This window comes from Tauraco erythrolophus, chromosome 2, assembly GCF_009769465.1.
Source record: "Tauraco erythrolophus isolate bTauEry1 chromosome 2, bTauEry1.pri, whole genome shotgun sequence".
Classification (NCBI taxonomy): Eukaryota; Metazoa; Chordata; class Aves; order Musophagiformes; family Musophagidae; genus Tauraco; species Tauraco erythrolophus.
In genome coordinates, this window is record NC_141466.1 from 75,459,008 (window position 1) to 75,476,538 (window position 17,531).

Below are 17,531 nucleotides of genomic sequence, written 5' to 3' on the forward strand. Positions count from 1 at the left end.
ATCAGTTATCTCACCAACACTTTGCTCAACTCAACTTGACCCTTATAAACGTGCAAGGTTAATTATTATAAATTTGTAACAACAAATACATCTTTTTCTTTTATTTTCTCCTATTTTTTTAAAAAAAAGAAAACCAAAGCCACAATGATAGCAAGAATATTTCTTTGGGAAAACACCAAGCAGCAATAAGATGTCTCATAATAATTAAGAAAGTTCACATAAACATTTATGCATGTAAGTAGCAGTGATATTTTAAATATTAGAAATTAAACACTCACTTCTTAATTCTGACTCAGTTATAGCAATGAAGCGTTTGTACATACTATTAAACTGTATAAACACTACGTAAATAGAAAGATGCATATGATCAAAGACTATGGAAGTTTATCTTATAAGTCAGTGCCAGAGCAGCCACTGGCACATGCCTGGCATTTCTTTTCAGTAAACATTATCATAACATTCTTTGAAAGTAAGAGCGTTTACAAGAATAAAACAACAAAACCTCTCAAAGTTCTAACTTCCAGCACTAATGATTTAGCACCATTAGAAGACACTAGTACCATGTTCTGTCTTTAGTGGAACATTTCCATCAAGAGGTAAGAAAAGGTCTGTAAGTGAAGATTCATTTTTATTCATTATTTCAACTTTTTCTTTTAACATCTAAAAATTAATTTCAGAAGACTGATTGAAAACAAAGCATCCAGATTAAACCAAGCTTTGTTTTACTAAACTTTGTATCTGTTAAAGTATATTTTATACAAACTGCTTGAAGAACTTCATATGCTCTATTACAACAGAATACAATAACTGTAACTTGAAAATGAAGACTCAACATTATCTCATAATTTTAATTAGCTATATTTTATTGTATTAATTTATTACTCCACCAACATCACTTACTAATCCGCCTAAGTACCTGAGGATGTGCTACTACAATTTAGAAAGAAGTGTTTCAAGTTGTTGGTAGATACTCAGCTTTTTTTTTCCTGATGCTAGTGGTTTGTAAAACCCAGAGCATCATGAAAACCAACATGCTGCAGCAAGCTTCATTGAAATTGCCTTTTGCACCTCAAAACCTATAGAGCTCATTTCCATAGGCAAGAAGTTTATCTGTTTTTCAGGTTCCTCATACCTGGGTCAAAAACATTAGTTTAGGAAGGAAGGGAAGGTCCAACAATATCTGCCAATACAAACAAAAAAAAAAAACCAAAAACTCAAAAACGTGGAGAAGTTAGCCTATTTCCAAAGACCAAACACGAAAAGTTGAAGCACAGTGTGCCAGAGAAGGCCCTGCCACATCCACGCCCACTGCCTTGGGAACTCAGAAATTGTACATCCCAGGAGACTGGCACTCCCCATGCCACCCCTGAGAACAGCTCCCTTAGGATCTCAAGATTTAAGGCTATCTATATGTCTAAATACACACATTTCTTGGTAAATATATACATGTGTATATTGTATGTGTGAGAGAACACAAACAGTTACACAACCTTCTATGTGCAGTGTCTCAATAACCTAGACGATCATTTTTCATGTGTCTTCTGTGTATATGGGAGATTTCAAGTCGTGGAAATCTTTACTAACTCCCTCAAAAGATACAACAAAGCGTACATGGAGAAGATTTTCAGTTGTGGTATCCCTAAACACTCTAGTCAAATTTGGTGTCTGAAAGCTTTCCAGTTTTAGCTTTCCTTGATAAGGTGCAGGACACTATATTGTGTGTCTGCTTGACTAGACAGACATCAGAAGCTACTGAAAAACACAAAAGACCTTGAAGGTACTGAACAAGATCCTCAGAGCAGTTTCTAGATGCCTGCTTAACTGCAAAAATGTCTCTGGAACGTGTTTTACAGGTTGGCAGTTCTTGTGAAATGAAACCACGTTTACAGAAACAGAGAGACACTGAAGGCTTCATGAGTCTTCCGAAAATTAAATGAAACAAGCAGCTCCCTGCCTCCCCCTCCTGTGCCTAGACATGAACGATCCTGTGCTCAGTTTCAACCTTCTAATTTGGGGATGGAACTAGCAGGAAAATGGTTGGAAACCGGTACCTAACCTAACTGACCTCCTAACCTCAAAGACTGTTGTCTTTTCAGTGTCTAACACACACATGCTAGCTCTCAGTCCTCACCCATCCCTCTTCACAGGCATCAATCTCTGAATGCCAGCATAAGGAGGTGAATCAATCTTTGTTTGATGACTGTGTGATGCTGTCAGTGACTCCATCATCAATGATGCTCTGCATTCCCTCCCCTTCCCTCCCCAAGACCCCTGATCCCAGCCCATCTACAGATCTATGCTATCAGAAGTCCTACCCTCTCTATCTCCTGATGTAAAGCCAAAGTAAACTTTAGAACTCACTTACTGGAAGTTGCTTATGTGGTAAATTAAAACGCAATAAGAGAAAATGAAGTTACCTTTCACAGACAGAGTGAGTTTTCCCCAGATTTGACCTGAAAGTTTTACATCATCCCTGCGTCTCAATTTACCAGAACTCCTCTCAGAGAGTGGAGAGCTGAAACGTGGCAATATCTGCCACCGTTCCACAGTCAGAAAAGAAATTCAAAATATAACATACATAATCAGTGTATTTTTAAACACATTTAGACTTCTTTAATATCTAGGAGAGCCACAGATGTGACCATGTAGGCTACTTTCAGGGAAGCAACCAGCAAGGTACACGACAATTTGTTCCACTTCCTAACACAGGGTTTTTGAAATTAGTACTGCAGCATCCTTGATGCCTTTCAAATGTCAAAGTTGAGATTCAAATGCAACAAAAATATTTAAAACTACATTTTGAGACGTGTGTCTTTAAGTTTAGAGAAAATGCTGTACAAACCAGCCTGAGCTGCAAGCTTTATTCAAACTAAAACACACATTTGAATGAATTCAGCCCTTGTGTGAAGACAGCAAAGATCTAGAAAATAAGCGTATACAAGAGCTACTACAAGCTTTGCCACAAAACTGTCAGAAACACCTCACAATCTTCACATGAAATAGCAAATTTTTATAAAATATTTTGATGAAACATTCAGCAGTGATTCTGAGGAAAGACTCAAATTAACAGGATTACAATTGTTTCTAAAGAAGAAATTTTTCATGAAACTAAGTATCCAACCTTCAGATGTGGGAATTTAAAGTTAATAGACCTTGAGAAGAAATAAATGATCTGATTTTCAGAAAGACTGAGCATTTCAAGATTTCACTGATTTTAGGGGAAATTATGCATATTCAATTCCTCCTTGTATCAATCATCCCACATCTTAAATGTCAGCTTTGGTTCTACAAGACTTAAGTATCCCATAGGAAAGACTGGCTTCAGTCAACAAGGTCTTTTTATCCAAAGGGGACAAAATATCTTCTCCAAAGCTGAAAATCTACCAGCTCACTGGTCCTCCCCTCTCATTATATATTTTAGTACTATTATAGATGATGCATTAGGGAGGGAGGGAAAGGTTACACAAAAATAAGTGAAAAGTTCCTGCTATTTAGATAAACATGCACACACAAATTAAATCAGCTTTCCCTTAAGTTTAAGGCCAGTAAGAGAAATTTGCTTTTTGACTTGAAAAATTCTTCACAAAAACCACAATGCTTCTTTTCTTCAATAATTAGTAAAAAAAAAAAAAAAAAAAAAAAAAGAAAGAAAACTACTAACCTTCGCTCCTGGGGACAGGTTCTGTACCACCTGGTGTTTTATCTGGCATCTCTGCAGACACAGGCTTCGTAAAACCTAATGGACGGAAAGCAAAGAAAGCATTCTCCATGAAAACTCATACATTTCAGTAGGACACACCGCTGCCCCGTGACCCCACGAAGGATGGATTTTCAGCTTTCATCATTTCTGGGTTTGTACGTAAGATATACAAACAAGTAAAATTCCCCAGAGATCAACTGCAACGCCGTTCAGCACTCTGTCACCTGCACATATTGCTGAAGTTAAAGAAAGAGCAACCACACGGAGGGTCAAGTCAGCCTGCATTAAACATAGAATTCCATTAACTTAAAGTTTTACTACATATCAGTAGAGCACCAATATTTCTTCCATCCCAGCAGCAGCCAGAGAAGAAAAGACTTCTCAGGAAGTCAGTGAGTCCGTCTCCTCTTACAGCAGCGTTATGTACCATCTGTGGTACTGGACCAATGGTGAACATGTGGCCAACACATAGTGACTGGGATTTCATATCCTCCTTTTTAGTATCTTTGAATATTTTCCCATCACCAGCTGGACTGACACTCCATTGTACATAGCAAAAGCCCCAGGATCAGACAGGATGAATCAAGAAAAGACAATTCAAAAAGAACAGAACTCCCTGCCTGAAGAGACTGTGCAGTAAGCGGGGCAGGGACTTCACCTCGACTGACGACTCCCCCAGCACAGTGCTGCGTACAGCACTATACAGAGCGCACGGCATTGGAGGTATCAGCAGTATGGTCTTAATTCCTAATGAAGTCACATAATCATCGTGTTTCTAACAATGCTGAGGCAACAGAGCTGATTCAGCATGCAGATTTCAGACGATCATCAGACCCAGAGTTATGGGAGACCTCCTCGGATCATCCTGCAGCAAACAGACTGAACACAAATAAGTAGCCTTTTTTTCCCCCCCTCCTTCAATTATTTTACTCTCAAAGTCATACAGCTTGTTTTGAATCCTATTACCAAAACTAGAATAAAAACATTTCTGCCCCAGCATGCAATAGAGGTCTTGGGCTTACATTAAAACCAAACTATACAAAATACATAAGATTTCTTAAGCAATTTAAGTCACAAAAAGTATTTCAGGTGTGCTATTCAGAGCAAGTATATTTGCCATATTTCATTCACATATACGTAAAAGGCTCAGAAACGTTAGACACATCTGAGGGTACAAACTAATTCTTATTTAGCTGATGGAAACTCTACTACATATAATTTTCTACATCAGCCAGTTCATCTCTACTCAAGATAAAATCCACAAGGTCTTACTCGGGAATTGCTTTGTCCTTAATATAGATGTTTTATCCACACAAAATTACACATACCGAAGATTTGGAACTAGCTGAAAATCTTCTCTCAACTCCCTAAAATTAATAGTGATAACACTTATCCATCTGAGGGTCTGTGCACGAGTTCATAAATCACAGCTGGATGGTGTCACAAACTGAACAGAGAAGTGTGCCCTCAACAGAGGATTTAAACAACTATAAACACCTAACGGTCTCCAAAATCCTTTATAAATGTGCTGTAAAATAGAAACTTACTCTCAGAAGACATTTTTTAAAAAATAAATCTGTTCTTCGAACAGATTACTCTAATTATCTATGCTTATCATCATAAAACAGTTGGCAAGAATAAATACACCAACTAATTCTAAAATTTGGCAAGCTCATGTCCAACCTTCTCCATTCAATGATTACTATGCATTGTTTGTGAACACTGCAACAGTTTATAAATCAAAATTCCAGTTATCCAGTGATTTACTAGCAAAGTTGATAGGAACTAGTTAATCACACAGTGCATCTGAACCAAGAAATCACATCAATAAATACAATACTTACTTCCGTGATCCATTTCAAAATCCAAGAAAATGTTTTCTCTAAATTCTATATTTTAAATAAATCTTTTCAAATCACAAATTCAGGGAACTACATGTTTAAAATAATAAAACATAGATATCCATGTATTTGTTTTCTGGTTTTGGTCAGTTGGGGTTGCACAGAATTGAAATAAAACACATAAGTAAACTTCACCATGAAAATGCTCACAGAGTAGCTCACTGACACTTTAATGACATAAAATTGGTAGTCTCAGAAATAATTTTGGGTTTCTTTATTGACATTTTGTAGACATGCTAAATACAAGCAAGAAATTAAAAAAAAAAAATTAAAAAAGAGTTTGTTTTTTTTTTTCTGGCCTCTTCTGCCCCAATTTTTATTTATGCAAGTCTAATTTGTCTTGTCTAAGGTAGGCCAACATTTCTTTCTACTTGACCTTCTAAAGAAGTGATAAGCTTGCTTTTGTGTCACCAAAACTCAGTACCAGAAAGCATTATACTTAAATCAAGACACCTATCAACAGTCACCTCTCAGGAATGTAACGAAGTGCCCATGCTCATCCCTCTCTATGGAGCATGACCTATCACTCCCAGCACAAAACCAAGTGGGATTCAAACTGGTGCTGAATGACTTTGGCCGTTTTTAATAACGGAATGGTAAATTGAAAGCTGGATCATTCAATTACTGCACACAAACCAGGGCATTTATTGAACAGGTTCAGACCTTCCACAGCTACCACAAGTCTCTCTTTCAAGAACTCATTTGGATAACCCAAGGCAATTTAAAAACCACTGTCTTGCTAATGGTTTTGCACAGATTTACCAATTTATCAGCTCTGCATTACAATAAATGATAGCAAGGGAGGCTCACCATAGTTATAACGGGTTGAAGAAAGTCAGCCTCTGTGCCTAGAAAAGCAGAACGCTGTCTATAAACACTTGCCACTTTCTATACTGGTTTGCAGCAATGAAACAGTCTGTGAAATGCGTTGCCATTTCCTAGCTTTTTCTAAATCACACAGGAGATTAATAGCACCAGAACAGTTCAACCAGGTGCAGACGTGACAGGACCTGTATAGAGCCTTCAACAGTTTCCCATAGTATCGTCAATTTCAAAAATTACACCTAAAAACTTAGGTCCAGTTACATGGCACAGAATAGTATTTCAAGTGACTTCTTTAAAGAGCATGGAAATCCATATATTTTAAAACCTAAAAAGTATGCTTTCCCCTCCCTTCTCTGTCATTAATGCAACTCAGTTCCACACTGTTGTTAGAGGTTTCAGGATATACTAAACAAAAATAAATAAATCCACATTTGCGGATAGAAAGGCCTATTTCATCACTCCTAGTCATATCACCAAGTAATCAAGATTTCTCTTCATGTAACCCCGACAAACTTAATTCTTGTAAGACGTATTTTGCTTTTCTTTTCGTCTCTGAGAGATATAACAAAGCCAGTGGAAGGAGGAAAGATTTAAATAAAAGAAATACAGAATCCCACTCCTGCTTTCTGTAACATACCAAGTTTCTAATGATTCAAAAACCAGAAGTCGAAGTTAATAAATAAATAAATAAAGGAAAGCTAAAGCTCCTAGTTTAAAGCTAGGAAGGAAATCTTCAACAAATACAATTCATCAGACTAGGAAAGTAAATCTCTCTCTCTCTACAGTAAGGCCAAGCAGGACTCACGTAAAATCCAGAAAAGAAGCAGCACTGGGGCATAACCTTGCTAGTAAGATGTAAACGAAAGTAATTCTTGTGCGCTTCCTATACAAATAAGCTCCGCTTATCTAAACGATCTTACTGCAAACTGAGATATCACTACTAATTTAAAGATCAACCATATAAAAGACCTTATAAAGACAGTCCTGTGAGACCTTCCAAACACTCTTGCAACACAATTATTGATAATAGCTTTCCATTACCCCTGCACCCTTGGCACAGCTATTCCAGTAGGCCACAGGGTATTTAGTATTTCTGAATTCATTACTCAAAGCTGTTTCTTGCTACCTATTGCTTACTCCTCTGAGCACTTTCTCACACAATATCTCAGTAAGAGAACTTGCAATACATATGCATTCATAATTTATGAATAAACACAGCCATACTGTTCATATTTCTTAATTAAGCAAAACTCTTTAATAGTAACCAAAAACATTCAGATGCATGACCACGCATTTTCACAGGCCATAATCAGCCAAGGCCACCCAAATGGGCATTCTGGGAGGTCCCAGTTCAAGAAATTTGTTGTTTCTTCTAGTAGATTGGCTTGCCTTTAAAATCCTGAGCTGCTAGAAATTGCAGATTACCTTTAAATTTACGAAAAAATAAGATCTCAGTTCCTTTAAACACAGGATCTAAATCAATACCATGCTATAGCTCAATTCATGGGAAAACATTCAAACTTACAGCATATCTGTGACTATAAAATACTTTAGAAAAGCAGGCTCAGGAAAAATATAGATTACCTGCATTTCACAGACAAATATAGTCCTTGTCTCTTAAATTAACTGTACCTTGCTAAAAACACATTAAGGGTTTCTAATTATTCAAAGTAACTATTAACTGAAGTATCAAATTTTCAATTTTAAAGTTTCATGGAGAAATTTTCACTAGAGAGAAGAGTTTTGTTCCATTTTTGTTCTTTCAGTAATTTATTGATGTACTCTAAAAAAGCATCAAGCAGCTTGAAAGAAACTATTGTTCATCATAGGTCTGTTTGCAGTTGTAACTATGGAGTCCAGCTATGTATTTATGTTGAATAACGACCATCACTAACCAAAATCTAACCTGAACCGCCTCCTTTGTGACAAATCCCTGGCCCCTAGTCTACATCTGTTCCAAATAGCTGGAACTGATCATATTTAAGGAAGTTGGTTGGATTTCTTCAAAAACTTTTCAAATATAGTGCCTTAGACAGACATTGCATTTCTTTCCCATCTTTCAGAGGCACAAACAGCATTAATATTAAGATTCTGCTCTGGCCACTTTATTCACAATCAACATCTGTGTTTCTTTAAAATACTGACATTTTTAAATGCAGCTTTTTTTCAGATTAAACAGTCAGTGCTTTACAAATACAACTAATAATAACAACTAATACAATACAACAACTGAGGGCCTGAAGTCCCGCATTACACACTGTGCTGGTAACAGTAAAGCTATCCCCTGGTTTATTTGTAAGCAGTATTTGGATGAGTTCTTCCTGCTGTAATTAAAAAAAAAAAGGATATGAGTGACTGGGGAGAAAACGGATATTTGTAGTTTTTTTGACATGAAATATTTTGTAAACAAAGACACTTAGATGCCCACACACAGCCTGGACAGATAGCTGCACTTCTCAGGTGAATGGTATCAGATGTTGTGTTTCTGAATGCAGAACCACTCACAGAACTGCAAAACCAGCACTCAAAGTCTCAGGTTGCAGGACAAACTCCAGAATCCAAGGAAGGCTAAGGCAAAATTCCCATCCACATTAACACAACCAGAACCTGACATTTGACTGTTAAATACTTTATATATATATTTATTAGAGAATAAGGACATCCGTCCCAGATCTAGTTTTTGCCATTTGTTTGCCTACAAAATCCCTTCTGGAACAGATGCATTGCTGCTCTGAAACCCATGAGAATAGCTTTGATCCCAGGTCACATAAACCATAAAAGCGAGTTTATATGCTAACACTAACACAATTCTTTCACATGAACCAAGAAGTGACACTGAAAGAAACTCTAAATAACATGGACAGAAAGGATAGAAGTTATGAGGACACAAACCACTGTATGCCATCAAGCCTCATTGCTGCTCCTACTCACCACCAATCCTCAGCCCTTCTAAGTAACATAGCAGTACCTGTTTAAGATTAAAGTGTTATTTCAAGTTAATATTTATTCCTTCAAAATTGCACAGAATTCTAATGGTTCCTTTCATTCTCTTCCAGCAGAGCTCTGGATGTGGGTGTGAGTTATGGCTTCCCTTCTCCAACGGTCCTCTCCTTCAAAGTCCCACAAAAATCTACCAGCCTTTTTCTCCCCTGCACATCAGCACGTACCGAAACATTGCAAGTTTGGGGGCTTTTGTTGGGTTTTGGTTGTTGGTTTTTTTGGTAAAATGTGACACATTCTGCCGATTTTCCCAAACCAGGTCACCCTTGCGCCTTCTTTTCCACAGAAAGGCCAGTAACAGTGGCACTTAAGACAACTGCACCAAGACATGAGCTGGTCCAAACAAGACCATCTGATCTATGTTGGCAAGGAGTAGCAAAAACACCTTTGCACATTGTTTGTCCCATCCATGAAAGTCAGAGTAACATCACTCTCTCTCCTGCCCCTTTCTTCAAAATAGCATAAATCTATAGCATCTGCTGCCTAGTTTCTGGAGCTTATCATTGATATTGCAGCTGCTATCCAAAAAACCTAACTTTTTCCTGTCAAGCAAAAACCAAATCAAAGAATCCCTTTGTCACTTTCATTCTAGTTTACTGTAATTCACTGTGTGTGAATGTGAAAGACATTACAAATGTTCTAGTGTAAGGAAGGATCTGTCTGGCTCCTCTGTGGTTTAACTGCTATGCATGCATCTTCTCCACCCTCCAGTCTCTCCAACAGCTTTGAATTCATTCCCAGTACTATCCCAAGGCTTCGGTCATGGTTTTCCAAACCCATTAAAAGATCGAGTTCAGCAGCTAATCACTCTGTTTCAGTCTGCAAGTCAAGACAGCATGTCTTACAAAGTAACAGAGGACGTGAGGTCTAAGAGGGAACATGACACGATATCTTCTCCTTCAAACTTTGTATGGAATGAACTTCTTGAAAAGATGAGACATACTAAATATTTGGTCAGTGTCCAACAACATTGCAAGACTCCTTACTTAACAACATACGCTGCTACTATGCCAAGCAAAACAAAGAGGAAACCTTCCCCACAGGGTCTTCTGGGAGGAAGAAGAGGGATCAAAACCTTGACTGACGCTCCCTAAATACCCTTGTGAAGCAGAAGTGCAAAGCCTAAGCAGAAAGACGCCAGTTTTAATTGGTGAAATGCACGAATTTACTTCTGATGCATTAACTCTGTGTTGATCACAGCAGTTTATCCGTGCAGCGGAAGCAACAGCTTTCAAACTCAGGTCACTTCAGTGCAAGTTGTTTGAAATTACTTAGTATAATTAACGACTGTTATTTTTCTTTCTGTAAAAATGAACCATTCATGAGTATTTTAGAAAATATCCTCTTTTATACATGCAGCTTCGCTCAAGATCAGCCCCACATCACATACAATTGCACTGTACTGCAGAAATCTGACAGAAAACCACCCAAGGCCTCTCCTAAGGTGCTAGGAAATCATGACAGCGCCTTCCCATGATGATGGGAAGTATACTGGACTATAGTAACCTGCTCCCCCGGAGCTCCCACAGGCAGCATGAGCTGCTCCTTACGGTGCCATGCAGTGCTCAGCTAGCCAACAAACCTCCTCTCCCTTCTGGTCAACACGTCAAGCAAGTGCAATGAATCCTCCTAACTTTCAGATATCTGAACCATCCTGCTTACCGCTCGAGCCTGGATTTGAGTTCAGATAGCCTGAAGCTGAGACACTACAGCACCTTTTGCTTATTTCAAAACCTCCTATCATCAGAATAAACCACGGTTCTTTTCTAAAGCACTGGGCATTTTTCAAGTTATATGCACATATATATTGCTTCTCTCATGCCTTTGTACAGTGAATCTCAGCAGCCCTCTCAGGTCTTCACAAAAGTTAAAAAAAAACACACAAATGAAAAAACAACCACATCAAAAGATCGTGTTTCCCTTACACACAGTAGATCTGTCACTCTGGACATTTTCTTTTGAATCTAAGCTTGAGAAAATAGACAGACTTGGGTAAGGTAGCTCAGCATAGGACATGCCGGACACATACTCTGATGGAAAATGAGGAAGAGCAGGATAAGTAGGTCAGTCTCAAGGTATTTAGGGACTTACAGGCAAGTCCCAGCACAGACTGTATGAATACAGCAGTAGCAAGTCATAGCTGCCAAGTACAGCTACCGCAAAAACTGCTGTCATCTACTCAAATAAATCTGCTACTCAACAAGCAAGCAATGTGTTCCACACAAACTATTTTCTAAGTGATTTAAACAATAACACTACGTAATGCACTATGCCTAGTTACTCTGCAAAAACCAACCAACAGCATAGTTTTCATTACTGAAATTTACAAGGATGGAGAATAAATATTTGAATCGAGCTACCATTATATTGTTTTCTGATTTCGTTTTTCAGATAATACTAGTTCTACTGTTAAGTGCTAATGAGGGCCACACAAAAAAAACCTGAATTTGAAACAAACCCATTTAAAAAGAAAACCAAATGCCTCAGCACAGACAAAAGCATACAGTTCAGTATTGTCTTTACTAGAAGAGTTTAATTCCAGCACCGTTAAATTGCGACTCTTCAGTAATGCACATACCAAGTGCTGAAACAGCACAAAAAGGCGTTATGCACATACACCAGCTACAGGGCTCAAGAGACTAAAGGATTTTAGAGTACAAGACCAGTCAAACCCATAGCCAGAATTCTGACAGTTGCCAAAAGAGGCTACGTAACTTTCTCCTCAATAATTCTCCAATATCGTAAAGAACTTACACAGTCATTTTATCATATCACCTGAGGGAGTTACAGCCAAACACAGTTTCTAGCCACTAGCTCTACAGCTGCACTTCTGCCTTGCCCACCAAGACAGGTAGGTGTCTTGAATAGTTAAAAAAATGAATTATTTTTTTTGTAATCTACATTTGGTATTTTCACTGGTCACTAGCATCCCCTCTTCTAACAAGATATTTTTCTTGAAAGTTTTCTCATGAGAAAATACAACTACAGGTGCATTAGGTCTCAGTTTCCAATAGGTTTAATTCTAGTGAGGTGCACAGCATACACTAGGCCAAAAATTCTGGTTTAATACATTAAAAAAAACCAAAACAAAACAAAAACACATTCCACAGCTGGATATGAACCTGTCAAACTTCAGCAATAACAAAAGTTGCTTTATAGTGCACATGGTAAAAGAAAGGAAACTGAAGAGGAAAGAATTTCAGCAGTGGTGATTTCAGAATTACTCAAATTCCTTTTCAAAGCTCTGAACTTTGCTACAATTAGGAGATATGCTGATTTGGCTAACAAACAATCATGCAGATGCACACAGGCAAAGTTTCCCTCTTTAGTCTTTTCAAGTATCTGGCGCTCAGCAGCTGCAGCTTTAGATTCCTGATTAAGGGTAAGGGCTGCTGCTGATCCGTGCCTCTCTCGAACATTAAAAAACCCGACAACAATTAAAAAAACAACCAAACAAACAAGGGCAATAGCCCAGCTAGCATCCTAACAGTCATTTTGTAATCCCATTTCTCTGCTAGGCAGGAAAGAACAAACAAAACCAAAAAACCTCCAGACTTGCATCTGGCATACATAGTAGAGAGTCCCTGACACCTGCCTTTACAGGCTTTAAGTCTCCTCCAAATCGCTTTTCTATTAGAGACGTTGTGTGGTAGCACTTAAAGAGATACTTCTCTTTTTGCTTGATGCCTGTGCTTAGGATATCACTACACACTGCCTACGAAAAGACCACTGTTGTGCAAATTCATCATTTCACCACAGCCTTAAATAGTGGAGGAAATAAAATGAAAACAGGCTGCGAAGAAACAAAACTGTTGTCAAAGCACAAAGACTCCGACCACTGCACACAAGTTAAGCAACAGTGAAAGTAACTCATAATATGCAAAGCCGTAAATGAATTTGAAACCAATCCTATGTACTGAATAAATATTACAGTGATGGAAAACATACCAATGGATTCCAATGTAGCTGAAGAATAGTGTTACTACGGGAAAAACATACTTACCATGTCTGCATGTACTTCACCTTCTGACACTACCTTTTTGCATCTTCATTTCTGTTACGGGAAATTTGTTTACACCCAGCTAAAGTTCACTAACATCGTCACACTCCATAGAAAAAGGGAAACAACCTGGCCCTACATTTAGCAAGGACATCAGGCTGCGTATATTACACAGGGTAGTCTCTCCTGAAATCACAGGACTATGATAATAACGAAGGTTTTTCTGGGGTTTGTTTTGTTTTAAATGAAAGCCGTATAGCCCTCTTACAGAGAAACTCTTGATATTTTAAGGTCAGTAGAAAAGCTAATATCTATGAGACTAACAAAATCTGTACGTGTTTTAAAATTTGTGTAGGGCCAGAGTCAAGGCACTGAGATAGGGAATGACGTCTTCCTAAACTCACATAACCAGTATGTAACGCAAATCTTGAAACCGCGTTCATAGACAACTTGACAAAGAGATAAGGTGCATCCAAAATCAAATACTCAAAGATTACAGAACAGCCCAATGGTTATTTTAAAGAGCATAAATATAGCCAAGTCCATTTCAAAGTCAGCTGGTTTAGGAGTATTTCTTTTCTCCACTTAAATACATGTTTCTGAAAGCTCCCTAAAAAGAAAAAAAAAAAAAAAAGAGAAACACAAAAAGCTGCTCTGCACCAAATCAAAATCACAAGTTTATCTTCTCATGTGCACGTTTTTCAAAGCATTGATGTTTCTCTTCCAATTTTGCTAGCAACAGAGCAATTAGGCATCAACTCCAATTAGGCTGTTTTACCTCTTCTATAAAATGCTTGTAATATGTTTGGCTTAACTATGTATTTTCAAAGAAATAACTTCAGACCTCGTTACAGAAAAAAAACACAGAACTTCCAAAAGAAGATCATACTGACGGAAGACAAAAATGTCAGCACTGTCCAGAAGGTCCATTTACTTTGTTAAAAATTTTCCTAAACAACATTAATTCCAAGTAAACAAGAGAGAAAGATATTTTTCCCCTCAACTCTAAACTCTCTTGGAGAGCTAGAGAAAGTAAAAAATAAAAAAAAAGATAAAGGAATGTTTGGTTTGGCATTGCTGACGCTCGTTCACCAAGGGGAAGCCTACTTAAAACTAGGATAATGCATAATTACCCACTTCACACGTGAATCCTTCACTACTTTTCTCTCCGTAACACACAGTGACTCCATTACGTTCTGCAAGGAATGGAATGGGCACGATTCACTGTCAGAAGGGCTCCTACGCAGCCCATTTGTGTGTTTCTTTCAACTGCAATGGCCTGAGCACAGTATTACTGCTGAAATGAGAGGTTTAGAGATAGGCTTTATAATTATCAGACAAGCAACACTCAGTTAGCTTTTCCAGAAACCGTCATTTGAACAGCTAGCCGAAGCACAGCCATGCTTAACAAAGTTACTTACATATACCCTGTGAAACACATTTTTTCCCCACAACCACCAGAAAAAGCCCATCTAAATTTTGACTACAGTAAAACGTGATTAATGAAAACTTCTGGGGTTTTGTTTTCATCACACAGTACATAACATTAGGCAACTTAACGCAGCAAATAGCATGAAAGAGTCAATGGTTAAAGCTTTCTGATACGTTCCGGTGCCCCCCAGGCAGCTCACCACGGGACCACTTCACGCTTTCCAGCTTCTCCTTCTCCCTGCTTTGAGGATACACACATCTGTCTGTATGTGTGTATATAAATATATATACACATTGTACACACATGGGGGGAAAAAAAGAGGAAATTAATAACAGGCAAACTAATGGCTCTTTGCACGTTCACTTGCAGTTTGTCCAAATGAACGGCCTCATAATTCAGATTGGGACATTTCCTGTAAAAACACTCCATGACTTATCAAACCACTCCAGAGTGCAACTGTTGAAGCGTGGCTTGCAAACAACATATTTTCTAGAGCCAAAGTCTGCAGTTATTTACGGAACACTCTGCCCAGTTGTGATGGAGAAGCCAGGGCCCTCTCGTTGTATGTTAGCTTTGAATAACGCGTCCCCAGTTCAGCAGAGCTCTGTAACTGCAAGCACAGTCCTATTCGCTTTTGTGGCATTGAAATGCATGTGCATAATGCAGAGCATAGAGAAACCACGTAGTTTCAAATAACATTCATGCTTAATCTCTGGCAAACCATGGTTTTTGTATATACATACGCAAATATACACACATGCATATATATATATACTCACCATAAAGAATATGGAATATTAAATTAAATATGACTAGAAATAGAAAGGAAATTTTTCACCCACCTATGATCAACACAAGCAGAGAGCCTAAGAGACTAAAACTGGTAAAACGGAAACCACACGCAGTAACAATCTTTAACCTACCACAATTTCAAAAGGAATCTGAATGACCACTTTGACAGAAGCAGCTGAAGAACTGCCGAATAAACATCCCTCTTGGGTTAAAATGCAGTATTCTCCAGACAGGAAAACTCCCTCTGTAATGCCATAAACATACAAAGCTTCTTATCTCCAACATGCTTTCTTAGAAAAGCTGGATTTATTACTAAACATTGCATCGCCAAATGCAGACCTTCGCTGGCCCCAGATGAGAACACTAGTTCCATTCAGAAAAAAACATCAGGGAAAAAATAACATCCCTTACAAATGTTACAGTTGGAAAGGTGATTTCCTTCAGCTGAATATTTTTCTCCTTTCTACATCAGTCTAGGGCATGGTTTGAACAAATCAGTTGTTTATAAATAATTCTCCAATGGCATGGAGTCTGAGCCATTGTGCGTTGACAAGACTTCGTTCACCTTCTCAGAAAATAAAAAAATAAATAACTTAGAGTCAGCTTTCAAAAACAGAAACAAAGAAATACTTATTTTGCACTAAAAATAACAGTCATCTGACATTACCTCATGGACAGCTTATAAAAGAGCATACAATTGTCAAGAGTCAGAAATTTGTAAGACTCTTGAAAAAACTCTAGTAATTCACTGTTTACGCTGAGAGAGACCTTTTTTTTGGTGAACTACATGTTGTTTTGTAACTTTCAGTAAGATAAGAGAAAAATCACCTCAAAACCTTTCACACTTTAGATTGAAAATTATTTCAAGGACAGTGATTGTCAGGAAACATCAAGTTTGAATGCAGGTTGTTAAGGGGTAGTCAATAAAGAGTTTCCATTAGCTTTACCTTATAGGTTTAGAAGGTGTTAAGATTACAAAGCTTTTTAAATTTCTACACTAACAAACACTTTTCACCTAGAAAAGGAGGCCAAATTCTCCTCTCCGTCTTCTCACACCAATGATGAAGGTCACCTTCCTTACCTTTCCATTTTAATCCCACTGAACAGTGAAGTTTTTTCTCCTTCAATATAGTTAGTAGAGAATCAGCAACAAATCATGCATTCAGCAGCTTTCCCCACTCTAGCTGGGATGCCAGAATTACTGATAAAGGGATGCCTCTCTTCCTATCTATTCCTGCCAAGTAAAATTTTACTAGAGTGAAAGATGAATCATGTGTACTTCAACAACACTAGAAGGTAGCATGAAGGGTAATCAAGTATTTCATTTCTATCCTGAGAAAGAGAAGGTTATGAAAAAAAAGCTACACAAAGGAATTCAGTTCTCCTTAATTAAGAAAGTTAAAACCATATAATTCCCCAAATTATGTCAAGAAGTTTCAAAAGACATGCCAATATTATGCACTGTATTATAAGTGTGGAGGGATAAAAATTAAGACTTCACAAATCACTGTACATGAAATCTTATAGCAATAAGAAACCATCGGACACACTTCTTCCATTTTTATAACATGTATATCAACACTGCGATTCCAAACACAACTAAAATTCAGGTGTTACAGTGTTTTCCCACTGGCAATGCAATACATCTCTGCAGTACAATGGAGATGGGTATGTCTTTCCAGTTACTTAAATTTATGTAAACATAGAACATAAAGTAAGGCCACAGGAATACGACTGACAGCTCCTGAAGAAACTACTTTAAGAGGCAAAGCTTTGTATTTCACTGGTCATTCGATGCAGTACTGGAAACCAATGCAAATAAGGACAGTGAGAGTCCTGAATAAGGGAGAGTGATCTCTGAATAAGCTTGCCTAAAGTAAA

The 17,531-nt window shown here is 37.8% G+C and overlaps 1 protein-coding gene across 1 annotated transcript in view; it reads right to left on the reverse strand.

The window, feature by feature from the left end:
* The window catches only part of PLEKHG1 (pleckstrin homology and RhoGEF domain containing G1), a 125,487-nt gene that overhangs the window by 94,644 nt on the left and 13,312 nt on the right, over positions 1-17,531 (reverse strand). Inside the window, exon 2 of the mRNA XM_086625190.1 lies at positions 3,662-3,736. Coding sequence (XP_086481316.1) covers positions 3,662-3,710 — 49 coding nt within the window. The 5' untranslated portion in view covers positions 3,711-3,736. The remainder of the gene's footprint in view (positions 1-3,661; positions 3,737-17,531) is intronic.